Here is a 27,865-nt window from a genome sequence, read left to right on the forward strand (position 1 = left end):
ACTGGGTGTTGGATACAAAACTCTGCAATTTCTCAGCAATAATATCTTACACTGACCGACAAAAAAAATTCACTAAACATTAAAAAAAACAGCAAGTAGTGCTGCAGCTCTTTAGTGCTTTGCTCTACATCGTGACCACATAGAAATCATGAGACCTTTACGGAAATAAGCAAGCCTGCAAGCAACAGCAACACTTAATCAGGGGTTCAACTGGGTTTTTGCACACAGCTTCTCTTTACATAACAGAAATTGGAGCAGGAATAGGCCATTTGGCCCCTTGAGCCTGTTCCACGCCATTCAATGAGATCATGACTGAACTTCTACCTCAACTCCACTTACCTGCACTATCCCCATATCCCTCGATTCCCTTAATATCCAAAAATCTATCGATTTCTGTCTTGAACACACTCAACGACTGAGATTCCACAGCCCTCCAAAGATTCACAACCTTCAGTGAAGAAATTTCTCCTCATTTCAGTCCTAAATGGCCGACCCCTTATTCTGAGACTGTGACCCCTGGTTCTAGACTCCCCAGCCAGAGGAAACATCCTCCCTGCATCTACCCTGTCAAGCCCTGTAAGAATTGTGTATGTTTCAATGAGATCACCTCTCATGTGAACATAGGCCTAGTCTACTCAATCTCTCCTCATAGGACAATCCCCCATCCCAGGAATCAGTCTGGTGAACCTTTGTAGAACTCCCTCAATGGCAAGTATATCCTTCCTTAGGCAAGGAGACCAAAACTGTACACACTATTCCAGGTGTGGTCTCATTAGGACCCTATATAATTGCAGTAAGATGTCTTTACTCTTCTACTCAAATCCTGTTGTAATAAAGGCCAACATACCATTTGCTTTCTTAATTGCTTGCTGTATCTGCATGTTAACTTTCAGTGATTTGTGTACAAGGACACCCAGATCCCTCTGAACACCAACATTTCTCAATCTCTCACCATTTAAAAAATACTCTGCTTTTCTATTTTTCTTACCAAAGTGGATAACTTCACATTTCTCCATATTATATTCCATTTGCCATGTTTATTGCTCACTTACTTAACCTGTCTATATCCCTTTGAAGCCTATTTGCATCCTCCTCACAACTAACATTCCTACCTGGCTTTGGAGCATCAGCAAACTTGGATATATTGCATTTGGTTCTCTCATCCAAATCATTGATAGATTGTGAATAGCTGAGCTTGCCAACCCAAAAATGACCCATTTATTCCTACTCTCTGCCCGTTAACCAATCCATGCTAGTAAATTAGCCCAATCCCATGAGCCCTAATTTTGTTTATAACTTCGTGTGGCACCTTATCGAATGCCTTTTGAAATACACAACATCCAATGGTTCCCCCTTATCTATTCTTCTGGTTACAACCTCAAAAACTCTAACAAATTTGTCAAACATGATTTCCCTTTCATAAATCTGTGTTGACTCTGGCCAATCTTCTTATTCTTTTCTAAGTGCCTTGTTATCATGTCCTTAACAAATTCTAGCATTTTCCCTAATACTGATGATAGGCTAGCTGGTCTGTAGTTCCCCTTTTTCTCTCTCCCTCCTTTCTTAAATAGTGGGGTTACATCTGCTACCATCCAATCCACAGGAACTGTTCTAGAATCTATGGAATTTTGGAAGACACCACCAATGCATCCATTATTTCTATAGCCACCTCTTTCAAAACCCTAGGCTATAGGCCATCAGGTCCAGGGGATTTATCGGCTTTCAGTCCCATTAATTTCTCCAGTGCCATATTTTTACTAATGCTAATTTCTTTCAGCTCCTCATTCTCGCTAGATCCTGGGTTCTCCAGTATTTCCAGCAAGTTTTTTGCGTCTTCTTCCATTAAGACGGACACAAAATATTTGTTTAATTTCTCTGGCATTTCCTTATTCCCCATTATAATTTTTCCTGTCTCAGCCTGTAAGGGACCCACATTTACTTTCACTAAACTTTTCCTATTTACATACACAGTCTCTCGCTAGTTTACGCTCATATTCTATTTTCCCTTACTTTAATCAATTTCTTGGTTCTCCTTTGCTTAATTCTAAATTCCTCCCAATCCTCAGGCTTACTGAGCTTTTCTGAAACAATATAAGCTTCTTCCTTTGAACTAATACTATTTTTAACTTCTCGTTAGCCATTTTTCGGACCATTTTTCCTGTGGGGTTTTTGTGCCTTAAAAGGAATGTATATTTGTTGTAAATGATGTACTAATTCTTTAAATGCTATCCATTGTTTGTCTACCATCATACCTTTTTATGTAGTTTCCCCAATCTACCTTAGCCAACTCGCCCCTATGCCTACGTAGTTTCTTTTGTTTAGATTTAAGACCCAAGTTTTGCATTCAACTCAATATAAAATTCTATCATATTAGGGTCACTCTTCCCTAAAGGCCCCTTTAGTACAAGCTTATTAATTAAGTGGGACAACAATTCCGGCCACGCCAGATCCGTACGAAGTGCGCACGGACCCAGCGAGGTCTCGCAAAAGCCGGTTTTTGGGACGCGATGCGCATGCGCCAAAAAACAGCTTTTCCGTCAAGAGTTCTATTATATTCAAGATTTCTATTCAAGATAGACTATTCAATATTATTTTTTTGTTTCTAGATGTTGTTCTATTTTCTCCATGAGTAGGGATTCCATTATCTTTCTCACCACTAATGTTAAGCTCACTGGTCTATAGTTCCCTGGACATGTTCCATCTCCCTTCTTAAAGATAGGTATTATGTTAGTTATCCACCTGTCCACTGGTACTACACCTTTTTCTAATAAATTAATATTGCTGCTAAAATAGTTCCTAAATCAGTCTTGTGCTGTGCCAATATTCACGGAAAAAAGATCAACATGGAGGCAGCTAAATGTGGCACACTCCAAAGAGTTGGAATATCACATGTGATGGTTCTGGTGGAAGGGTGAATGTGTTGAACAGGATGTCATAAGAACATAAGAATTAGGAACAGGAGTAGGCCATCTGGCCCCTCAAGCCTGCTCCGCCATTCAACAAGATCATGGCTGATCTGGCCGTGGACTCAGCTCCACTTACCTGCCCGCTCCCCATAACCTTTAATTCCCTTATTGGTTAAAAATCTATCTATCTGTGATTTGAATACATTTAATGAGCTAGCCTCAACTGCTTCCTTGGGCAGAGAATTCCACAGATTCACAACCCTCTGGGAGAAGAAATTCCTTCTCAACTCGGTTTTAAATTGGCTCCCCCATATTTTGAGGCTGTGCCCCCTAGTTCTAGTCTCCCCGACCAGTGGAAACAACCTCTCTGTCTCTATCCTGTCTATCCCTTTCATTATTTTAAATGTGTCTATAAGATCACCCCTCATCCTTCTGAACTCCAACGAGTAAAGACCCAGTCTACTCAATCTATCATCATAAGGTAACCCCCTCATCTCCGGCATCAGCCCAGTGAATCGTCTCTGTACCCCCTCCAAAGCTAGTATATCCTTCCTTAAATAAGGTGACCAAAACTGCACGCAGTACTCCAGGTGCGGCCTCACCAATACCTTGTACAGTTGCAGCAGGACCTCCCTGCTTTTGTACTCCATCCCTCTCGCAATGAAGGCCAACATTCCATTTACCTTCCTGATTACCTGCTGCATCTGCAAACTAACTTTTTGGAATTCATGCACAAGGACCCCCAGGTCCCTCTGCACCGCAGCATGTTGTAATTTCTCCCCATTCAAATAATATTCCTTTTTACTGGTTTCCCCCCCCACCACCCCCAAGGTGGATGACCTCACATTTTCCGACATTGTATTCCATCTGCCAAACCTTAGCCCATTCGCTTAACCTATCTCAATCTCTTTGCAGCCTCTGTGTCCTCTACACAACCCGCTTTACCATTAATCTTTGTGTCATCTGCAAATTTTGTTACACTGCACTCTGTCCCCTCTTCCAGGTCATCTATGTATATTGTAAACAGTTGTGGTCCCAGCACCGATCCCTGTGGCACACTGCTAACCACCGATTGCCAACCTGAAAAGGACCCATTTATCCCGACTCTCTGCTTTCTGTTAGTTAGCCAATTCTCTATCCATGCTAATACATTTCCTCTGTCTCCGCATACCTTTATCTTCTGCAGTAACCTTTTGTGTGGCACCTTATTGAATGCCTTTTGGAAATCCAAATACACCACATCCATCGGTACACCTCTATCCACCATGTCGCCTCTGTTTTCTCTTAAAAACTACAAGGTACATCTTGGAACCAGAATCAAGCAACAGGTAAATATTTAGTACGTCTAAGTTAATATACACGAGGTGGGAATAATAGCATTTTAAAACACATAGTGGCATCTGGAATACAATGTCTCAAAATGGAGGTAAACCTTTTGCTTTGGCTCTGTAAAGGTTTGCAGAACATTTTTTTTTAAACTAGATTTTCAATGTGGTTTCAACTTTCCAAAATTATCAATGCTGTAATATTCAATTAAAAAAAAAACAATTACAAAGCTTAGCTCCTCATAATTACTCTTAGACAATGGAGAAGCCAGAACTCAATATGTATGGTGTCAGGGGGGGGGGGGGAAGGAAGAAGAAGAGAAAGATACTTCGAACACAACTTATGAAAATGCTTTGCATTTGATGACAAAGTAGTGTGTGCAAGAATAGTACAATTACAGCACTGGTCCCATCTGCAGTACAAGAGAGGGCTGTGCAAAGACCTTTTAGCCCACCTCGGTTGCCCTATGATTTAGGTCCATGTAGAAGATTTCTACACTGCACGTCCCTCAGGCAATGCCATTGGGCCCTTGCACCTCTATTCTGCTGAATCAGGAATGATATCAGAGGAGAAACAATTCCCCTTTTCCACCTTTTGTTGTTGGATTAATTGCAGAGAAAAGCTCTTTGCAGTGGTCTACAAAACAATGACCTGTAACTCTCAACAATCCCTACTGAAGGACTTTTACAGGGGAACCTGGAAACCTCCATCCCAGTGGCTTCAGATTGAATACAAATCCATTGCACCACCAGTCCCGAGTCAGTGTTTCCCATCAGCCAATCAAAAATATATTTTTTTAAAACGTAATTTGTCTGGACAGCCCAGTTGGCAAAGGTTAAGCCATTTCAACATTTGATGACAAGACAACTAAACTTACCATTCCCAGGAACTCCACCAAGTAATTCAGCACAGTGTAGTTATTCTTGGGCAGAGATTGAATCATTTCAACTATGGTGTCGATCTGTTTATGTTCTGCCACTTCTGGACATCAATAAGTAAAAAACAAATAGTTACACAAAGTACAAAATGAACACATGCGACTACAATACACAGGCACTACTGGATTAAATCATGATCATACAAAGTTGTAAAGGAGGATGCCGTCAATTCACTAAGATGCATGTATCAATTAAATCTGGAACTTGTCCACCACTTTCCAAAGCAGTGGAAGACTTATGTGCCTGAAAGCAAAGCACTTAGCATAGTAATGGTGGAGGACTTAATATCTGCTTGGCCAGGAGTTACTTCTGTAACTCACTGCTCCCTCTAGCAGTATGAAGTCACTCAACAGGTCACAGGGGCTTTACAGAGATGTTTGTTGATGGCGATTCCAGATCTCGAAAGGAAGAAGTCTTTTTGGAGTATTGAATTTTGCAAATTTCCACCTCTTTAGATCTCCACACAGTGCACTTTAACCTTCAGTCAAAGGAACGTAGACAATCTGCTCCCATACCTCTGTAAACGTTATTCTTCAGCCAGTAACGAAAACGTAAACTGTGGTGTTGCCCTCGGATTAATCCTCTCCCAGTTTTGGTTGTGGAGGGAGGGAAAGGAGGAGGAGCAAAAGAGAGAGCGAGTGAAGGAGGGAACCGCTTCCAGCCTCTGCTCAATGTACCTTTCCTTCGACAGTACAGCTAAGATTGGGAGTTACATCAGGAAAAGGTGAGCCACTTCCCATTACTCCTGCAATGAGCCTGTAGATGTGCAGACATCTAGTTTCTTCACTCTGCCTCCTTCCCACACTCCAGTGAGCCAACAGCCACCACTGCACACTTCCCCATGGCTAGGTTAACTGCTGCTGCAGTTTGACATCAACGCTCTGTGACTGATCTGTTGCTTTAGCTTTGGATTATCATTAATCAAAAGCTCAATTTTATAAAAGGTGCAAGACACTCATCTTAGCTTTGAGATAGTTTCCAATATGTCGTAGCTTCAACTTGGATGGAAAGGGGAGGCGGCATTTGAGACCTGTTGCAAATGTTCTTTTTAAAAAAATCAACACTTTTTTGGGTGAATTTTGTGCTTTTTAGGTCAGAGATGTTAGCGTTGGTGAATAGAACACCTTCCATTTCTGGTACTCAGTGGCAGCAGCAAGCACTCCCAGGCCAAATATAGTTCAGACGGAAGTAAAGCTTCCGCTACTCAATGTCTCAGCTTCAGAACAACATCAACTGCACCATTGTGACTGTTCCATTCCCCATACCAGCGGGAGAAAATGCTTTACCCAAAATGTGGTTAGAATGTAGAATGCGCAACCAGAAGGAGTAATTGAGGTGAACAGCATAGATGCATTTATGAAGAAGCTAGATAAGCACGAGGGAGAAGGAATAGAAGGGATCTGCTGATAGGGTTAGAAGAGGGGTGGGTGGAGGCTCGTGTGGGCATAAATGCCAGCACAGAAAAGTTGGGCCGAATGGCCAGTTTCTGTGCTGTAGACTCTACGTAACTAAGTAAGCAACACCACGGAAGCAGATTATCTGGTCATCATCACATTGCTGTTTGTGGGAGCTTGCTGTGCGCAAATTAGCTGCTGCATTTCCTACATTACAACAGTGACTACACTTCAAAAGTACTTCATTATTTCATGTCCCAAAGTACTTAACCAAAGAACTTGCATTTATTCAATTTCACCACCTCAGGACATCTCAAAGTACTTTGCAGCCAATGAACTACTATTTTAAGTTTAGTCACTGTTGTAATGTAGAAAATGCGCAGCTAAATTGCATCCATCCTGGGTGTCACACTAAATGTAACTTATATTCAGAAAAAAGTGAAAACAAACATTTTGTTTTAAAATGCTAGTAATCTATCTATACATTGTATAAAATAATAGCCACTGACTGTTCGATAACTCCAAATAAAACAATTGCTTCCTGGAGACGTAAACCATTGTGTGGCTAGTGCCACTCAGCTGGTTAATGACATCTGTCCCTTCCTACAGGGTGTGATGTTGAATTATGCAATGGACAAAGCTTAGCAGTTTTAAGTGAGGAGCAACTTTTGGAGTCAAAGCTAACTAAACTGTCCAATGTAATTCTTTTCAAAGCTCGCATAACAATTGGGAGTCTTTCAAAGGGAAGCTAACCAGTTCGGGGCACTTCAATAAGTATTCTGAAAAATTTAAGATGTAATAAAGAACACAATGTGGGATGTTGACATATGCAACTTACTTCCAAATGAGACCACTTGGTTATACAGGTTATAGGTCAGCAGAGGCGTAGGCAACTCGCGAAGAAAGGTCTTTAGCATAACAGCCGCCAGGTGAACATCATTATAGATTCCAAAATCCACAGCAACACCTGCAGAGAGGTCACAGCATTAATTATTTTACACAAACACTCCTCTGGCTAAACTGCATGGGCTAAAGCAGCAGATACTCAGAACTAATACCCACAATATGGTGCAAATGTTTAGAGTGCACGTCCAGAGTGTGACACTGCACACCAAAGCAGCTCACATTTCACTTATTAAAATAATTCACACTCTGCGTTCTGTAATGATATGACTCTCACGTACTTAACCAAGTAAAGTTTACGTGTTATATTAAATCAAATAAAGTAGTATGGAATATGGCATTTAAAATTCAGTTGCAACAGGAACACAGGATAATTTGTTTTGATCAGTTCCATTGCTTTTTCGATGACCATGGAAATCATCACTGCCCCTCTACATCATGCAGATTCACCTTGTGGTGCTGCCCACATGAAAATCTGAGTTGAAAGTTAAACCAAATAACTAATTATTCTCATGTAACTAAACTCATTTTCAGTTTGATGATTTTTTAAGTTGCAATTTTATTTGGTCCCTCCATCTCACCTCCCTAGTGCAACGTAGACGGGCTTCAAAGATTTTTGACAGAGCGCACACAGCGGGGGAAAAAAAACAAAATTCTATTTCGAGGTGGTATCTTAGAAACCTTGCTTTTAAATTGGTGCTGTAGCAGACAATCTGGCAAAACTCAGCAAACTACAGCCGTGAGGAGACCCAAGTCTTATCCCAACCTTGTCTCCAAGTCCATGGCACAGATCACTGCACTAAACCACAGGTGTGCTTAGCCCAGCAATACTTACCATGTAGCCTGGAGCCACTTGCAGCTACCTGTCAGAGGTGGCTATGGGCTTCCATTCACAGCCTGTCCAACTGTGGAGTGTTGATTGAACTAAGATTTAGCACAGTTCCCTCTCTAAAGTATGTTGAGTAATTACCGAGTGCACGCAGCTTGTTCAGCAGCCCACTCACCATTATTGTATTTATCCAGCACTTCCTTTACCAGATACATGTTAGCTGACCTGCGGAATATCCCTTCTTTGTTCAGACCTGAGGACAGGCAGACAGCACGTCATCAAACAGAACTGACAACAAACATCTGAACCTTTTTAGCACTGGCTTTCCAGCAGACAATACTGGTGAGTAACCTTTACTCTGGGTCACCCAATAAACAATGTGACCAGCAGCTTAATAAAATTTGCTTGTGAATGTGCAGGGGTTGGAATTTGCTGTTATTGTTGCGCTTAATCACAGAAAAGGAGCGGTGTGGAGGCCCCGACCTGTGTGAGAACACCAGCGGCAGGTCGGGGCTATAAAAGGAGCAGCATGGTGGCATATTACTCCAGGGAGCAGTGCGAGCTGGTGCAGGAGGGCGACGGCAGCGAAGAGTGACATCTTCAAGGTCCAGTTCGGTGATTGGAGCGTGGGCAGATACAGCAGGAGCTGTGAGAGACTGTGGAGGGATGTGATCGGGGCCCAGGAGAGGCATGAGTTCGGGGCCCAGGGGCAGCACGGGCCAGCCCACACTGCGATATGTGTGCACACTAGGCCCGTGCAGCAGAGCTGGTCTCCAGTCGTCTTGGTTAACCCTTGCCACTGGACCAAGACTAGCTCGGTCAAGCCCGTGTGGTGGCTGGTTTGCAACGGCCAACACACATTAAAAAAATCCACGCACAGGCATCTTCCACCCTTGAGGATATAGTTCGGGTCCTTGATTGAAACACCTGTGAACTCATCCTTTTTTCGCGTGGAAGCAAGTCATCCTCGTTTCGAGGGACCGCCTATGACTAACTGAGAATTTGTTAGATTGCATTTAGTTTTGCGGGAAACTTCGGCGGGGTGTGGGGGGGGGGGGGAAGAGGAAAGAGGGGGGAATTATGCAACAAATATTCTTAAGGCTACTGACATGATAAACTAGGATTCAATGACTGCATATAGACATAAAATTACCATGAATTAGAATTAGAGCTCCTCGGCAGTTTAACTGGTTAAACTTTGTAGAATCCAGCGCAGATTAATAGGCGGCCATTTTGTGCATCAGCAAGATCCCGCAAAGAGCAATGAGGTGATGGACGGCAGAAGCTGAGCCATGCGAACACCACCAGGTCTTGGGGTCAATCACTGCTCTGTCCTCAGTTGGCTCATCCCAGCCCAAAGTCATCATCATAGGCAGTCCCTTTCAACAAGGATGACTTGCTTCCTCGCTGAAAAGGGATGAGAGTTCACAGGTGTTTCAAGGAAGGACCCAATATTCCGGATCCCAAACTACATCCTGAAGGGTGGAAGATGCTTGTGCGTGTATTTTTTTTTTTTAACGTGTTGTGGCCATTGCACACCAGCCACCACACGGGTTTGACAAAGCTCGGTCTTGGTCCAGTGGCAAGGATTAACCAAGACGACTGGAGACCAGCTCTGCTGCACAGAGTGCAGCGAAGGTTCACCAGACTGATTCCCGGGATGGCTGGACTGATCTATGAGGAGAGACTGGATCAACTGGGCCTTTATACAGTGGAGTTTAAAAGGATGAGAGGGGATCTCATCGAAACATAAGATTCTGACGGGATTGGTCAGGTTAGATGCTGAAAGAATGTTCTCGATATTGGGCAAATCCAGAACCAGGGGACACAGTCTTAGGATAAGGGGTAGGCCATTTAGGACTGAGATGAGGAGAAACTTCTTCACTCAGAGTTGTTAATCTGTGGAATTCCCTGCCGCAGAGAGTTGTTGATGGCAGTTCATTGGATATATTCAAGAGGGAGTTAAATGTGGCCCTTACGGTTAAAGGGATCAAGGAGTATGGAGAGAAAGCAGGAAAGGGGTACTGAGGGAATGATCAGCCATGATCTTATTGAATGGTGCTGCAGGCTTGAAGGGCCGAACGGCCTCCTCCTGCACCTATTTTCTATATCGCAGTGTGGGCTGGCCATGCTGCCCCTGGGCCCTCGCTTCTCCTGGGCCCTGATCATGTCCCTCGACGAACTCTTGCCGCTCCTTCGCCCCGACCTCGCCGCTCCTGCTGTACCTGCCCGCACTGCAATCAGCCAATGCCCTCCTGCAGCAGCACGCGCTGCTCCCTGCAGTGGTATGCCGCCGCACACTGCTCCCTCTAATGGTCTTGCAGGCCAAAGTAGGAGTACTACAATTGGCTTCAGTATCCCTGAGTTAGGACGAGGGAAAAAAATCCCGGTCCCAATTACTATCCAGTGACATGTAGGTTGAGTGGACATCACACGAGGCTGGGTCAGGACAATTGAATCGCCTGCAGTCTCGGCTTTGCACACAGAAGACATGTTTGGGTGAGGTAAGAAGGGAGCCAGCGACCATGGAACCACACCCCAGTAACAAGTCAACCTTTGCGAAGGGGCAGGGAGAAACCAGCCAGTAAAAGTTGGAGGAAGTTGTGTTTTCGAAGCTATGAAATCACTCCAACATCTTCCTTTGCCACGAACCGTCGAGTGCTGAGATGAGGCTCAACAGATTCAATCGAGTCAGTAGGTGAGCCATGCAGACCAGGAAGGTGCCAAGTTTGATCACGGATTGTGCTGAAGGGCTGCTCTTAACTGCTGGAAATGCATGTTTGTGGGAATCAGGGGACGAGATCAGGCTCGGCTGCAATAGCCCACCCTCCATGGTCAAATAACCTGTCGCAATCACTGACATGTCTCAAATATGAATAATAGCAAACTTGGGCCAGGCAATAGAGGGCCCCCAGCAACTGTGGGACTGTATCCCAATAAGGAGTCAATGCCTTCAATAGTGGGGAAGGGAGAAAATGAACAGGAATTAAATGGAAGGAAATAGGAGAAGTAGACCATACGACCCCTCGAGCCTGCTCCACCATTTAATACAATCATGGCTGATCCAATCTTGGACTCAGGTCCACTTCCCTGCCCGCTCCCCATAACCCCTTATCATTTAAGAAACTGTCTATTTCTGTCTTAAATGTATTCAATGTCCCAGCTTCCACAGCTCTCTGAGGCAGTGAATTCCACAGATTTACAACCCTCAGAGTAGAAATTTCTCCTCATCTCTGTTTTAAATGGGCAACCCCTTATTCTAAGATGATGCCCTCTATAGTTCTAGTCTCCCCAATCGGTGGAAACATCTTTCAGCATCCACCTTGTCAAGCCCCCTCATAATCTTCTATGTTTCTAAAAGACCACCTCTCATTCTTCTGAATTCCAATGAGTAGAGGCCCAACCTACTCAACCTTTCCTCATATGTCAACCCCCTCATCTCCGGAATCAGCCTAGTGAACCTTCACTGAACTGCCTCCAAAGCAAGTATATCCTTTCGTAAATATGGAAACCAAAACTGCACGCAATATTCCAGGTGTGGCCTCACCAATATCCTGTATAACTGTAGCAAGACTGCCTTGCTTTTATACTCCATCCCTTTTGCAATAAAGGCCAATGATCACTTGCTGTACCTGCATACTATCCTTTTGTGTTTCATGCACAAGCATCTCCAGGTCCTGCTGTACAGCAGCACTTTGCAATCTTTCTCCATTTAAATAATAACTTGCTCTTTGATTTTTTTTCTGTCAAAGTGCATGACCTCTCACTTTCCAAATTTTTGCCCACTCACTTAGCCTATTTGTCCTTTTGCAGATTTTTTGTGTCCTCCTCACACATTGCTTTCCCTCCCATCCTTGTACCGTCAGCAAACTTGGCTACGTTACACTCAGTCACTTCTTCCAAGTCGTTAATATAGATTGTAAATATGGACCATGTCCACAATTGGTTCCCTCTGGTTTCAGTGCATTTCACTCACCATGTTTCTTGAGGTACGTGACTGACTGCTCCATTACTAGTGGGATGGTTCGATCAGGATCCTTTTCTTGGAGCCTGAAGCAAACAAAAGGTTGAAATCAAACAATAAATGAGAACTAGACCTCTACACAACAGAGGTACTGTACACTCCACAGTTTCTCTGCTGACACGCAGAGAGCTATGAGGAGAGAGGGTACTGTTTAGTTGGAAAACACTCAGGCTGAAATATATTACCTAGCCCACAGAGGTATCAATTTTTTTTTCCTTAAGCAGGAAGTCCCTCGCCCGCTGTGTTCAAGAACTCTTGGTATAGGTAATTCTGGGAAATAATGCATTTTTATATATGTTGAATAAGTGGCCGGGGAGGGGAACAGAGGAAGTCAGTCCGTACGTCCTAATTTCTACCCAGCAATGCTGCTGGATACTGCATGCACATCAAACAAAAACAGAATTAGGCCTGCTGCCCCACTGCCAACATGCACCGAGCTAGCCCATGAGCAATGGGGACCTTGGCAAAGTAGCAGGGGGCTGCTGCTGTCCATGGAATCATAAGTCAGGAAGGAATCATCGCCATCAGAAGAGGATGAGAAAACTGGATAGAAGAAACATCACTTATCAGGGAACTGACACCAACAATCCCACAAAGTACTTACATTAGAAGGGAGATTCCAAACTGCTGGTGAGGCATCGGCTTTAAGTGTACCGGTGCTGGCATGGATTTCTGTGCTGCCTGGATACTGTCATCAAACCTATAATAAAGATCACGAACAGAAGAGGATAAGGGCCACTCAGGAAACAGACAGAGCCCTTGCTATGAAACAATGATATCACAGCATTCATTCCAACAAACAAACAACTTGAATTTTGCAAGTTCTTGGGATGTTCCAAAGCGCTTCAAGGCCATGGATCACTTTTAAAGTGCAGACACACATCATGCAGGTAAATATGCAACCAATTTGCATATAAAGCCCCATAAACAGTAAATGATTGTCCAGATAATGTTTCTGCTAGTGTTGGCTGTAGGATAAATGGTAGCTCCAGGTAGGGGCTCCAGGGGTACACTGCTCTTCAAAGAGTGCCACTGAATCTTTTCCATCTGTTGCACAGGCAGACAAGGCCTGCGTTTAATATCTTACCTGAAAAACAACAGCTTCTTCAACAATGCAGCACCCTTGCAGTATTGGGGTGGCAGCCTAGATTATGTGCTCAAGTCATTAATGGGGCCAAAACCTTAATTCTTCAAACTTGGAATGAGGGTTCTACCAACTGAACCAAGCTAACACTTAGTTCAGTTTAACAACCTCGAATAGGCTGAATGTCTGGATGAATACCTCTGCCTTTTCTAAAATTTGTGATCTGAAAATAGGCCTCCAAATGGCAGGGCAACTTTGCAATGCCAACCAGGGGTAACTGGGGTGGGAAGGGGGTGGTAAACAATGGAATTTTCCAAATGAAAAAGTGAAAGGTACAAACATCTGGTAAATATCCATTAATATAAAAGCAAAATACTGCTGGAAATCTGAAATAAAAGCAGCAAATGCTGGAAGTACTCAGCAGGTCAGTTAGCATCTGCAGAGAGAGAAATGGAATCATAGAATGGTTACAGCACAGAAGGAGGCCAATACAGCCCGTACTAGGTACCTATCCAATTCCCTTTTGAAAGCCACGATTGAATCTGCCTCCACCACCCTTTCAGGCAGTGCATTCCAAATCCTAACCACTCGCTGCGTAAAAAAGTTTTCTTCATGTCGCCTTTGGTTCTTCTGACAATCACCTTAAATCTGTGTCCTCTGGTTCTCGACCCTTCCGCCAACCCGAACAGTTTCTCCCTCTCTACTCTGTCTAGACCCCTCATGATTTTGAACACCTCCATCAAATCTTCTGAAGAGAACAGCCCCAGCTTCTCCAGTCTATCCACATAACTGAAGTCCCTCATCCCTGGAATCATTCTTGTAACCATTTTTTCTCGAAGGCTTTCACATCCTTCCTAAAGTGCAGTGCCCAGAGTTGGACACAGTACTCCAGTTGAGGCCAAACCAGTGTTTTATAAAAGGTTCATCATAACTTCCTTGCTTTTGTACTCTATGCCTCTATTTATGAAGCCCAGGATCCTATATGCTTTTTTAACCACTTTCTCAACCTGCCCTGCCACCTTCAATGGTTTATGCACATATTGTCCCAGGTCTCTCTGTTCATGCACCCCCTTTAGGATTGTACCCTTTAGTTTATATTGCCTCACCCCGTTCTTCCTACCAAAATGTATCACTTTGCACTTTTCTGCCTTTAATTTCATCTGTCACATATCCACCCATTCCACCAGTCAGCCTATGTCTTCTTGAAGTCTTTCACTATCCTCCTCACTGTTCACTATACTTCCACGTTTTGTGTCATCTACAAATTTTGAAATTGTGCCCTGTACACCCATGTCCAAGTAATTAATATATATCAAGAAAAGCAGTGGTCCTAGTACCGACCCCTGGGGAACACCACCGTATACCTTCCTCCAGTCCGATACACAACAGTTCAGCACTACTGTTTCCTGTCACTTAACCAATTTCGTATCCATGCTGCCACTGTCCCTTCTATTCCATGGGCTTCAACTTTGCTGGCAAGCCTCTTATGTGGCACTTTATCAAATGCCTTTTGGAAGTCCATGTACACCACGTCAACTGCATTGCCCTCATCAACTCTCTTACCTCATCAAAAAAATACAATCAAGTTAGTTAAACATGATTTGCCTTTAACAAACCTGTGCTGGCTTTCCTTAATTAATCCACACTTGTCCAAGTAACTGTTAATTTTGCCACGGATTATGGGGCCCAAGTTTCCACATGATTCGCGCCTGATTTTTAGGAGCAACTGGTGGAGAACGGACTATTTTAGAAATCGCAATTCTCCACATTTTTTTTTCTGCAGTTCTAGTCAGGTAGAACAGTTCTAGTTTAGAACAGAATTTTTTCTTCAAAAGGGGGCGTGTCCGGCCACTGACGCCTGATTTGAAAGTTTCCACAGTAAAAATGTACTCCAAACTAAAGTAGAATGGAGCCAGTGAAGATTTTTGTAGAACTGAAAAAACCTGTTCTACACATTAAAAAATCAGGCGCAGGTTACAAATTAGGCGTCCAAAATGAGGTGGGGGGGGGGGGGGGGGGGGAAGGGAACTCATTAAATTCTACAATAAATCCTTATTTATACTTCTACAAATATTATACAAATAAATCCAACCTGAATAAACATTTATAAGCCAAGAAAAGATTAAATAAACCATCTTCCTACCTGTGTGAAAGTGCTTCAGCCAGGGAGAATTCTGCAGCCGTTCGTGCTGCTGAGCGGGAGGGGGAGAGAGAGAGAGAGAGGGGAGGGAGGGAGAGAGGGGAGGGAGGGAGGGAGAGAGGGGAGGGAGGGAGGGAGAGGAGGGAGGGAGGGAGGGAGGGAGAGAGAGAGAGAGGGGGGGAGGGAGGGAGGGAGGGAGGGAGGGAGGGAGGGAGGGAGGGAGGGAGGGAGGGAGGGAGGGAGGGAGGGAGGGAGGGAGGGAGGGAGGGAGGGAGGGAGGGAGGGAGGGAGGGAGGGAGGGAGGGAGGGAGGGAGTGAGAGAGAGAGAGAGAGCGAGGGGGGGGAAGAGAGAGAGAGCGGGGGTGGGGGGGGAGAGAGAGAGCGGGGGGGGGGGGGGGGAAGAGAGAGAGAGCGGGGGGGGGAAGAGAGCGGGTGGGGTCTGGTCGGCAGGGGGGGGGGCAGGTGTCGGGCCGGGTCTGGTCGGGCCTGGTCGGCGAGGGGGGGCGCGGGTGTCGGGTCTTGTCGGGGGCGGGGAGCGAGTGTCTGGTCTGGTCGGGGGCGGGGAGCAGGAGCTGTCCGTGGGAGGAGCCTTATCCACGCAGCCCCAGTGAGGCCATTGGGCCAGGGCTAGGGGCTGCGTGCTTCGGGCCCCTCCCACACAGTTCGGCGCCTGGAGCTACTGCACTTGTGTGCCGACTGTAGCGCGCATGTGCAGAGGTCCCGGCACTGTTTTCAGCGCCGGGACCTGGCTCCGCCCCCTACAGCTCGTGCTGGCTGCGCCGAGGGCCAGAGGACCTGTAAGTAGGTGGAGAATACAGAGGATTTTTTTAGGCGCCGTTTTAGGCGCGAAAAACGGGCGCCCAGCTCGGAGGGGCGCCCGTTTTTTTTATTGTGGAAACTTGGGCCCAATGTTTCTAAAAGCTTCGCCAATATCGAGGTTATTGACCGGCCTGCAGTTGCAGTTGCAGAGTTATTGTTTCAGGTCGATGACCTTTCATCAGGTTATGGTAAACAGCCATGCTGGTCTTGCATAGTTTCCAGCAGCCAGTTACAAAACAAGGTTGATATCGGGTTGAGAACTGATCACAGCTCACTTGCTTAGGTCAAGAAATAGGGCCATAGGGCCGAGTTCAGAAATGTGGGAGACAGAAGGGAAATTAAAAATAATTACCAAAGGCATTTCCAAATTTCACAATGAAAGGTGAAGGGTGGGAATTTATGTACAGATGCTTGGCATAATCCAGCAAGGTTTAGACTGAGGGGGGAGGGGGAGGAGAAAGTTACAGCTCAAATGAGAGACAAAATACAAGGCTGACAGATATGACCCGAACCCTATCTTTCAGTTTTTTAGTTCACAGCATCAGTTTGGACAGAGTTAACAGCATCTGCTTATCTGTTCTTTCTTAAATAGATCTACCACACCTACACCATCATCACTCACCACACACTGTATTTATACAAAAAACAATCTGTTGTATAAATAAAAAGTTTTGATAAATTCTTAAAAATCACAAAAAACAATTAAAAATTAAACTCTCGCCTGAAAGGAGACAACATGATCACAATCCCTCCACCAAACTGGGTCCTGCATAAATCTTAGTTACCTGAAAATGACCAATAGAACCCTTCTCACCCAGGGACACAATTTACACGTACCTACCTTTTCACACACAACGGGATCACCATTCGTTCACACTTCAAGTACTGTTCAAGTTCACCCAAATGATTCACGTACAGGATTTTCCGGCCAAACTTCATGCTAGAATGGGGGGGGGGGGGGGGGGGGGGGGGTGGAGAAAAATGGAATGGAAACAGAAGATGCACAAGTGAGACCACTGCATTGTTTGCCAAATCGCTCCACAGACAAGTTACATATTCTTTATCCATTTCACTTACCTAGTCCCAAATGACTTCCTATCTTTTGTGAAATTCAAGATGAGGGAGGAAGCAGGAGTTAGAAGTGACTGTCTCGATGACTCAGTGGGTATATGCCACACATAACGTGGCTCCCAGACATGCAGTCCAGGAAATTCAATCGCTGCATTTTGCGACCATTCCCAGATGCCTTTCCTCATCTGTGAGCGTGGATCACGAGTGTGAGCATGTGAGCGCATGTAAACCTGGATTGGAGGGAATGAGAGAGGGCACGCAAGTGTGGGGGGAGGGGAGGGCGGAGGGGCCGAGCAGAATTAGTTACGAGTGCTCTTTGTAACTGCCATGTCCGCACAGCTGGCCTGAAATCAGGTATGACAATATAGACCAGCTTTAGAGAAACTGAGTTAGGGAAGCAAGATATTAACAGCAATTTTTACAATGCAAGTGATTTAATTTGTATTTATTTATTATTCAGAATAAACTGATCACTGGGCATGGACTGACCTGATTATGGGTTTGAAGACAACGAGGAGTGTCTTGATGAATCTGGTAGGGTGGACGATGTACAGAGCCTTTATGTTCTTCTTGTACCTGTGTGTGACGGGGGGGGGGGGGGGGGGGGAAAGAGAGAGAAACAGACAAGGTCACCAAACACATTTTCACACTGCTCTTCAGACCTTCCCTTTGCTCTTTCCTTCCCCCCCATCCCACACTTGCTTAAAATTGTTGTATATATAACTTTTTGCAGTTCTGACAAAAGGTAAGCGACATGGAATGTTAACAGTTTCTCCACGGATGTTCCCGACGTGCTGAGTGTATCCAGCATATTCTGGTTTAGATTTCCAGCACCGCAGTATTTTGCTTTGCTCTGTTCAGGATACTGATTTTAACAGAGAAACGTTCAACAGTTCATCCCTCAAGACCAAAGCTCAACATCGGCAAGCGTGCTGGTTCCTCCAGAGTCATAAGTGCTAAAGACAGGGTTGGCATTTTCCTGATTGTTAATGATGGGGAAGATACCTAGCTCTCCCAGAGGGAAGCTGTGTTAAATACTGATCACTTGAGAAACCACTGCCTAGAATTCTGTTGGAACATGTCAGGCAAGCTCAGTTTATACTTGGATACCCTGGTATATACTGAGCCAAACTAAAATCTGTGTAATATCCACCACATGTTCATGCATACCACAAGCCAAGTGTGTCAAACTGTGACCCACAGCCCAAGTCCTGTCCACCAGTTCTTTTCATTCGGCCTGTGAAACCCCTACCAGCACACTTTTGTGCGCAGCAGATTAAGACTTAATCTCAGCTTCAGCTGTTTAAAGCTTCCTGGGTCTAAAGGACTGGGAAAGGACTTGAGACCAACTAGGAAGCAACCTTTATTGCACCCATCAGGAATCGGCCTGTGCTCGCCCTCCAGGGCTGGGAAGTTTAGAGAGCCCAGGCTCAAATTTCCAGTTTCAAACGTTGCAGGGTAGGCGGGAAGGGTGAATAGCAGTTTGCGAGTATTGTGGGAGGTCTTCCAATTATTGGGTATTGGGGGGGTGGGGGGACGACCTCTCACACTCCAGGTAGGTGGAAATCACATTTTGGAGTAATGATACGCAGCCTACTCACTGACTCTGACACATCCCTGCTACAAGGCATCAGGATAAACATGGCTCCAATTGGCCAAGAACTGGTATAAAAACACCACGCAGCCATTTCTCGTGGCTTCTGATGTACATTCCACAGGCACATTCTGGCGCCTTGCTCCAGCGGCCATTATTGATGTGCGTGCGAGCCTTGACAGTGAGTGTCAGGAGGCTTCTTGACCCCGAGACACATCGCAACTGAGCTCAATCCACACGTACAATTTTTGAGAGGGTTTATTTGATAGCTCAGAGCAGGAATCCTGACTAAATTTTCCCTCCAACACAGAGACTAAGATCAATTACAGCATCCTAGGGAGAATAGCTAAAGCAACACAGACCAAGAATTAAACCTTGGACTTTCTGATCTGTTTACCTTTCACACTGCTGAGTCATCAGCGGAGCATACCAAGTCCATTTAAAACACAAGGCATTGTCCAGTGCTGTACAGTATATTTGGTAAGGGCAGAGGCAGAATTACGATAAAGTTTGAGATTGGCTCAGTGGTATCACTCTTGACGCAGTCAAAAGGGCATGGGTTCAAGCCCCATCCCAGGGATTAAGCACATAATCCAGGCTGACACTTCACTAACACTGTGGGAGTGCTGCACTGTCAGAGGTGCTACCCCTCAAGATGAGATGTTAAAATAAGGCACTGCCTTGCCTGTTCAGGTGGATGTAAAAGATCCCACAGTACTTGAAGAGGAGTGAGGATTTCAGCACAATTGGCTGCCATGGTTAACCAAACAACAGTAACTTAACTAATTGCTAACCGCCTGCTCTCATATCAAGGACATAAAAGTTGCAAAGCTGTCAGCAAACTGCGTCAGCTTTGTTCTCACCATTGTTACTAAGAACATAAGAAATAAGATTTGGACCATTTGGCTCCTCGAGCCTGTTCCGCCATTCAATTAGATCATGGCTGATCTGATCATGGACTCAACTCCACTTCCCTGCCCATTCCACATAACCCTTCACTCCCTTATTGCTCAAAAATCTGTCTATCTCCCCCTTAAATATATTCAATGACCCAGCCTCCACAGCTCTCTGGGGCCGAGAATTCTAGATTTACAACCCTCCAAGAGAAGAAATTCCTCCTCATCTCCGTTTTAAATGGGCGGCCCCTTATTCTATGTCCTCTAATTTTAGTTTCCCCCATGAGTGGAAATATCCTCTCTGCATCTACCTTGTCGAGCTCCCTCATTATCTTGTAAGTTTCAATAAGATCACCTCTCATTCCTCTGAACTCCAATGAGGATAGGCCCAACCTACCTTCATAAGTCAACCCCCTCATCTCCAGAATCAACCTAGTGAAACTTCTCTGAACGGGCTCCAGTGAAAGTATATCCTTCCTTAAAAACAGAGACCAAAACTGTACGCAGTATTCTAGGTGTGGCCTTACCAATACCCTGTACAGTTGTAGCAGGACTTCTCTGTTTTTATACTCTATCGCCCTTACAATAAAGGCTAACATTCCATTTGCCTTCCTGATTACTTGTTGTACCTGCATACTAACTGAGTGTTTCCTGCACAAGGACCCCCAGGTCCCTCTGTACTGCAGCACTTTGCAATTTTTCTCCATTTAGATTATAATTTACTTTTCTATTATTTCTGCCAAAGTGGATAACCTCACATTTTCACACATTATAATCCATCTGCCAAATTTTTGCCCACTCACCTGTCTAAATCCCTTTGCAGATTTTTTGTGTCCTCCACAAAACTTGCTTTCCCACTCATCTTTGTATCATCAGCAAACTTGGCTACGTTACACTCAGTCCCTTCATTCAAGTCATTAATATAGATTGTAAATAGTCGAGGCCCCAGCACCGATCCCTGCGGCACCCCACTAGTCACTGTTTGCCAACCTGAAAATGACCCATTTATCTCCACTCTCTGTTTTCTGTTAGTTAGCCAATCCTCTATCCATGCTAATATATTACCCCCAACCCCTTTTACCTTGTGCAGTAACCTCGTATGTGGCACCTTATCGAATGCCTTCTGGAAATCCAAATACACCACATCCACTGGTTCCTCCTTATCCACCCTGCTCATTACATCCTCAAAGAACTCCAGCAAATTTGTCAAACATGATTTCCCTTTCATAAAACCATGCTGTCTCTGCTTGATTGAATTATGCTTTTCCAAATGTCCTGCTACTGCTTCCTTACTAATGGACTCCAGCATTTCCCAATGACAGATGTGATGCTAATTGGTCTATAGTTTCCTGCTTTTTGTCTGCCTCCTTTTTTAAATAGGGACGTTATATTTGCGATTTTCAAATCCGCTGGGACCGCCCAAGAATCCAGAGAATTTTGGTAGATTACAACCAATGCATCTACTATCTCTGCAGCCACTTCTTTTAAGAGCCTAGAATGTAAGCTATCAGGTCCAGGGGACTTGTCCGCCTTTAGTCCCATTATTTTACAGAGTACTCCCTGGATTATCCACTATTGGGATGTTTTTAGTGTCTTCTACCATGAAGACCGATACAAAATATTTGTTCAATGTCTCTGCCATTTCCCTGTTCATTATTAATTCCCCAGTTTCATCCTCTAGGAGGCCAATATTTACTTTAGCCCTCCTTTTCCTTTTTATGTACCTGTAGAAACTCTTACTATCTATTTTTGTATTTTGTGCTAGCTCACTTTCATAACCTATCTTCCGTCTATCATTTTTTTTCAGTCATTCTTTGCTGGCTTTTTTAAATTTCCCAATCCTCTGGCCTCCCACTAGTCTTGGCCACATTGTATGCCCTTGTTTTCAATTTGACACCATCCCTTATTTCCTGGATTGTGGTATTTCAGTCTTTGTATGAAGTAACTGTAGCTTAGGGAACATCAGGACATGGTATTTTGACTACCATTTTTGTAGGTGCAATCTCCAATCCTACATTCTTGAATTTCCCCCCCTTTAACTCTTGATTCCCCAGCATGAGAAATACATTCTCAGAAGCACAATTTTGTTTTCCCAAATTAAATAGATAGGCCAACTGAAAATATACATTTGCCAGACATATGTCCAATCAGAGCCAAGTACTCCTGGACACTCAACAAACCTGTATTTCTAGGTTACATTAAAGTATAATGCAGCAGCAAATCACAGTGCAGAATAGGATAAACACGTGTGTTTGGTTGAAATGTATAAAAGCCTATGTAAGGCACAGCCACACTTACTTCCGGTCAAACTCCCTGTAGGCTAATCGTAACCAAGCAAATGAAGGTTTATTCTGACTGGTGAGTCCGTAATGAAAGTACACAACTGAGTAGTCACTCTCTACGTACTTGTCCAGTGTGTGTTTCAGGTATCTAGTGACCGGGAGAGAGAAACAATCTCAGAACTGCTCAAAGCCTAGAACTGTAAGCACAAATCATGTTGATTAATTAACACACATTAGCTACGCAATTCAACTGAAGATTCAGACGGAAACTAAATTCAATGGGTTGGACATTGGCTGGTTACCTCTAGCCCCGTGATTGAAATACAGCCTAGATTGGTGGGTGGAAGTCTCATCTACTGGCTAAATGTAGGGTCCTACGTGAAATGATTTTTGACAGTTTCAATATAGCACCTGGTGGCATGGGCCTAAAGTACTAAAACTTTCCTCTAATTGGCACCAAATTGTTAACCCAATAGGCCACCGGATGGCTGGTGTGGAACAAGCACCCTTCTATACTCTTCTAAAGTTAGCTCTGAGGCACATTGTTGGGTCAGAGTAGAGAACATTCAACGGCTATACCTGACCTGGGGAGTACTTCATGTTGCGCAGTGTGACTCTGATCAGAACCGGGCCAGGGCTGTGAGCGGGCCGAGGCAAATCCGAATCAACAGGGCACAGGGGAGTAACGCACCCAGCGAGTAGGCTTCATAAACACCTGGTGTAGGTCACAAATCCTGACTCAGAAACTACAGGTCCCGAATTTGCGGATCTGGGGCTTTTTCGCGATAACAGGCCCAGGCTGACGGCCGCCATCTTTGTAAAGGAAAGCTGCAGGTTTGAGATTCATTGACACAGAGCACATGCGTGACCATCTTGCTTGTGATATACATCAATGATCTAGACTTGTGACCACCTCCTTCAGCGACGACAGGCGTGCTCCTTCTCCAGCACATGGTGAGCATCATGGCTGTGACCCCCCGACCCCCTACTCTGAGCCCCAGTGGGCCACTGACCCTCCCAATGCCTGTCCCCAGCAAAGCCTCGGACCACCTACAATCAAGGGCGCTACTCAGCCCCGAGCCTTCACCCAACATCTCGCTGTAGGCAATTAGGCCCATATAGCAGTGCCTAGTCTCCAGTCATCTTGGATCCCCTTGCCACTGGATCAAGACCATGCTCAGCTAAACCCGTGCAGTAGCCGGTGTGCAATGGCCACCCCACGTTAAAAGAACTTACACACAGGCATCTTCCACTCCTCTATCATGAAGTTCGGGACCTGGAACATCAGGACCCTCATGGATAACCCCAACAGTGACAGGTCTCGTATTGGACTGTACAGCCAGCTAAGAACTCAATATGAGAGTGGAAGCAAGTCTTCCTCGATTCCAAGGGACTGCCTATGACGAGGCATCCAAATGGATAGGTTTCTCTACCCTCAGTATTACCAACACTTTGATAAGTAAAGCAAAGCAAGAGGAAAGGAAATTCAAGAGCAGATTGCAGACATCTGAATTTAGATCAAACAGGAACTTCTTAACCACTGGAGATTAAAGATAAATGTGGTGATGATGTAGTGTCACAGGATCAAGCAGTCAGTGACAGTTAGATTAACCCTTATGGGAAGTCAAACAATGCCCATGAAGTGTGCTGCCAGAAGCTAATCTTTGTGAATGGAAGATGGCGAGTTTGGAAGCTCACCCATGCCCTGGACCATAAGCTTTCGGGGCTGCTGACTCCTCCCGCATCAGCAACCACTGGCCAACATTTTAATCACTCCAGGGAGAATTCTCAAAGGAAATCCAACTCCCCTCCTCAAAATATTCAGAAAGGAATCAGGGGCCCAGCTGTGAGGAAACTAGATGCTCACTCAGGTTCAGCTCAAGGCATCAAACTCTGTCGCTGATTCTCCGAAGTAGTGGATTTCTGGGCGGGGCGGCACAAACATATCAAATCCACCACTTGCCCACAAGTTCCATTTTGTGACGTTGCTGACTCTTCTGCCTCACAGACTTTCTCCTCTTTTTGACTCATAATGGGGTAGTACCATGGACATTAGCCACCCTCGCGCAAGCAGCCATTCTCCACGGGCTAATCTAAGGCCAGTGAGGTGTTCAGCCACGGGAGCATCATATCCCAAACTACCCAGTGTCCATATAAACACAATCTTCAGTGAGCAGCAGGAATCCTGTAGACGTATTCCCCCCCCACCCCAGGGCACTGAGGCCAATGACTGCCCCTCCAGCTACATTTGTTAACTTAACTGTTTAATCTTGTGCTAGTTTTATTTTAAATTATTGGGTGGTTGTATGCGAGATCTCTTTTGGAGCTTCAACAATGAGTTTCAATTAAAGTTTAATCCGACCTCTTAAAAAAAATTCTACTTGCCTTTCAGTTAGTTCTCCAGCATAATTCCCTCCCAAATTCTAGCTCGCGAAAGGACTAGTCGATGACCTGCCCCAAGCCATGCACTAATTCAACTTTACAACCAGGTGTGGGAACATACAGAGAGCAGACCGAGATGTTGCACCTAGTTGAAGAATGCTCTGCCTCTACTGGGTGCTGTCCTCCGATACCTCAAACCTTAGATTGGGAGCACTGTAAGCACAGCCACCCTTGGGTGAGGGAATGTGCATGTGTACATGCAAGGTGGATTCACGGATTCGTATTTATATACAAATTGTATTTATATAGCGCCTTTAATGTAGTGAAATGTCCCAAGGCGCTTCACAGGAGTATTACACGATTAAAGATTTGACACCGAGCCGCACAAGTAGAAATTAGCGCAGGTGACCAAAAGCTTGGACAAAGAGGTAGGTTTTAAGGAGCGTCTTGAAGGAGGAAAGAGGAGTAGCGAGGCGGAGAGGTTTAGGCAGGGAGTTCCAGGGCTTGAATCCTAGGCAACAGGCGGCATGGCCATCAATGGCTGAGCGAATATAATCAGGGATGCTCGAGGGCAGAATTAGAGTGCAGACATCTCAGGGGGTTGTGGGGCTGGAGGAGATTACAGAGATAGAGAGGGACGAGGTCATGGAGGGATTTGAAAATAAGGATGAGAATTTTGAAATCGAGGCATTGCTTAACCGGAAGCTTGTACCTTGTGATTGGGGAAATGTGAAGTGGAGAATATTTATAGGTGCACTATAACAAGCTATCTTGCACTGTCCCCACCCTCAGATCCCACTGTGATGCTTGGCTGCCAAACTGCATCCATACCCTCCAACAAAAAGGGGGTGGGGGGGGTGAAAGAGTCTCAATGCATTCCAAAGGATCACTCAATTTGCCCCTTATGAAGTGGAGTTTTACAAGACTAAGTAACACAGCATATCTTTTGGCAAACTCACTGAAGCAGTTTTGTGTGGTCCAACTGGTGACTGGGAGGCATCCGACAGGCATTGAACACGATCACCTTCCTGCCAAAGTTATCATCCCCTGTAGAAACAGATGTGATTGGTCAGTTCATTTAACACAAGCCAGGGTTGTCCCCAGTAAACCAATCAGGACTGAGGCACCATGCCCTCCCAAACAAAACAGGACCTTAAAAAAAAACACACAAAAGCAGAAAATGCTGGAAATATGCAGCTCTATAAATCAGTAGTTTTCCTTTTTTAATCTCATTTAAATGTCATCACAAGGGTTCCTTATTGCCTTGGTTAATCTACAAAGGTCTAAAAAACAAAGACAAGCTTATTTAGGCCAACCAAATCTCACCTCCGAGTTCCAGTATCTTGATTCCAACACCCATTTGCTGCGACCCCCCCTAACAAATATCCCATCGCCTCTCCAGTACTGTAACTCCTCCTGATGCTGCTACTCCATCTCCCACACATCTTAAGAGTCATTAACAAAGCGCACTGAAGCCGACAGCCCTGGCTTGCTTGAAGGAAATACTGCACAGGAACAATTTGAAATTATTTGGAGGTGGAAAGAAAAATCCCTCTCGACGTCAGCAAATATGTGGAACTCACTACCACAAGTAGTAGATGGACCGAGTAGCATCGATGCATTTAAGCGGTAGTAAATAAGGGAGGAAGGAATAGAAGGATATGTTAATAGGGCGAGATGAAATAGGCAGAGAGGAGACTTGTGTGGACCAGCTGTGTCCAATGGCCTGTTTCTTTGCTGTATATCCTTTTGTAATTCTTCGTAAATAAAAAGGAAGACTTTTAAAACACAATAGTTGAAAATATTTCTCTCTCTTCCCCCCCACCCCCGTCCTCACACACACCAATCTGAAGGGGAAGCTCCAGCCCAAAACAAATTGAGGATGCGGCGAGGCTGAGACAACACAAACAATTCAGCAATTTGCTAGCCAGTTCAGCAACACTTCCTCAATGAAAGAAGCAATGTTCCCTGAACTCTGAAAAACAGTGTTAACAACACTTTTTACCTTATGGTGCAAAAACAGCCTGGAGAGAGAACAGCCTTCTTGCACCATCGATCAGGCCCAACGCACTGAACCACGCATGGACAAGGCTCAGCCGGCACTGCATCATATGGTGAAAAGTGGCGTGCCCCTATGGGAGGCAATGTGCACACACCATCAGGCAAACAGAAACTCTGCCAGTGTAGATTTCTCAACAACTTGGTAGAGCGAGCCTTTGGCTTAGTGGTAGTAATCCCGCCTCAGAGTCAGAAGGCTTCAAACCCCGCTCCACAGTCCCAGTGAGGGGAGCCCGCTCCAGCTCAGAATTCTGTGGCAACAGCCTTGCATCCCGTGGCTGTGGGTGGGCCCCACTCCCTTCATTGTATGGGTTGAGACAGCCAATAAAGCCCTCCCACCATATAGGGCTAACCATCATATAAAGATGGTTACGGCCATGGAAGTAGAATTCGCGTCAGAGCTGGTCAGACTTACTCAGGCTCCTAATTGTTCAACTACTTCAACTATTCTCCCAGGGGAAGAGTGTAAAGATATGGAAACAACTAAAGCTTGGCTAGGAGACTCTTTTCAGAGAGAAGACATCCAAGAGGCAAGATAGGTAATTTTAAGAATGTATTTTCCACAATTCATGTTGCAATGGGTAAAAACCACTTGCAGAAAGGGGTATTGCTTCATTTTAATACTACAGATCTGACAGGCACAAGGAGTTACATCAAAAATGCTTCAGTTGGAGTATTCTTCCTACTAGTCCCCCTCCCCCGGAGATAAGGATGTACACACGTATTTCTATTCCAAGCATCAACAAGTGGATGGTATTTACAGTTCAGAATTTTATAGCACCTACCTGCTACCTCCACAATTTGGCATCTTGCAATGTCGTAGTACGGGTCATCCCACTTCAAATCAGAGGGAGGATCAACAATTTCAGGTGAGCACTCTTTATCTGGATAAAATTAAGAGAATATTTAATGTTCATACATGCTAATCAGCTTTTTGTCTGCTTAATTTTCCACTACTATGTTCTATACCGAGCAAAATGTAGGTAGGTGCCGGATAAGTAAACACAGGCCGAGTCCATCCAGCTGTCCTGCAGAGGTCTTTGGGCTGTTTCTTTGAAATGTGAATGTATCAGACTGGAAATGCGCGGTGTAGGTGTATTGTTTTAGAATATGAAAATGATAGAACTGCACATATTTCCTACCCTTCCTATGTCATACCATGACGTTACATACAGGCACATGAATATGTCATTCCTAAAACAGCAGCAAATCAGGACTC

The 27,865-nt window shown here is 44.8% G+C and overlaps 1 protein-coding gene across 4 annotated transcripts in view; it reads right to left on the reverse strand.

Moving 5' to 3' along the window:
* Positions 1–27,865, reverse strand: part of arhgap1 (Rho GTPase activating protein 1) — a 58,372-nt gene that overhangs the window by 11,416 nt on the left and 19,091 nt on the right. For 3 of the 4 annotated variants that reach the window (XM_070899365.1, XM_070899361.1, XM_070899362.1), the window contains exons 4-13: positions 27,432–27,530; positions 25,548–25,635; positions 22,223–22,354; positions 17,924–18,010; positions 17,205–17,303; positions 12,925–13,020; positions 12,273–12,346; positions 8,472–8,549; positions 7,403–7,531; positions 5,110–5,213 (exon numbers count right to left, since the gene is read on the reverse strand). In XM_070899365.1, coding sequence (XP_070755466.1) covers positions 5,110–5,213; positions 7,403–7,531; positions 8,472–8,549; positions 12,273–12,346; positions 12,925–13,020; positions 17,205–17,303; positions 17,924–18,010; positions 22,223–22,354; positions 25,548–25,635; positions 27,432–27,530 — 986 coding nt within the window. The remainder of the gene's footprint in view (positions 1–5,109; positions 5,214–7,402; positions 7,532–8,471; positions 8,550–12,272; positions 12,347–12,924; positions 13,021–17,204; positions 17,304–17,923; positions 18,011–22,222; positions 22,355–25,547; positions 25,636–27,431; positions 27,531–27,865) is intronic. The other variant, XM_070899364.1, reaches the window with a different exon arrangement.

The sequence above is a fragment of the Pristiophorus japonicus genome, chromosome 14 (genome assembly GCF_044704955.1).
Source record: "Pristiophorus japonicus isolate sPriJap1 chromosome 14, sPriJap1.hap1, whole genome shotgun sequence".
NCBI classification, from domain to species: Eukaryota; Metazoa; Chordata; class Chondrichthyes; family Pristiophoridae; genus Pristiophorus; species Pristiophorus japonicus.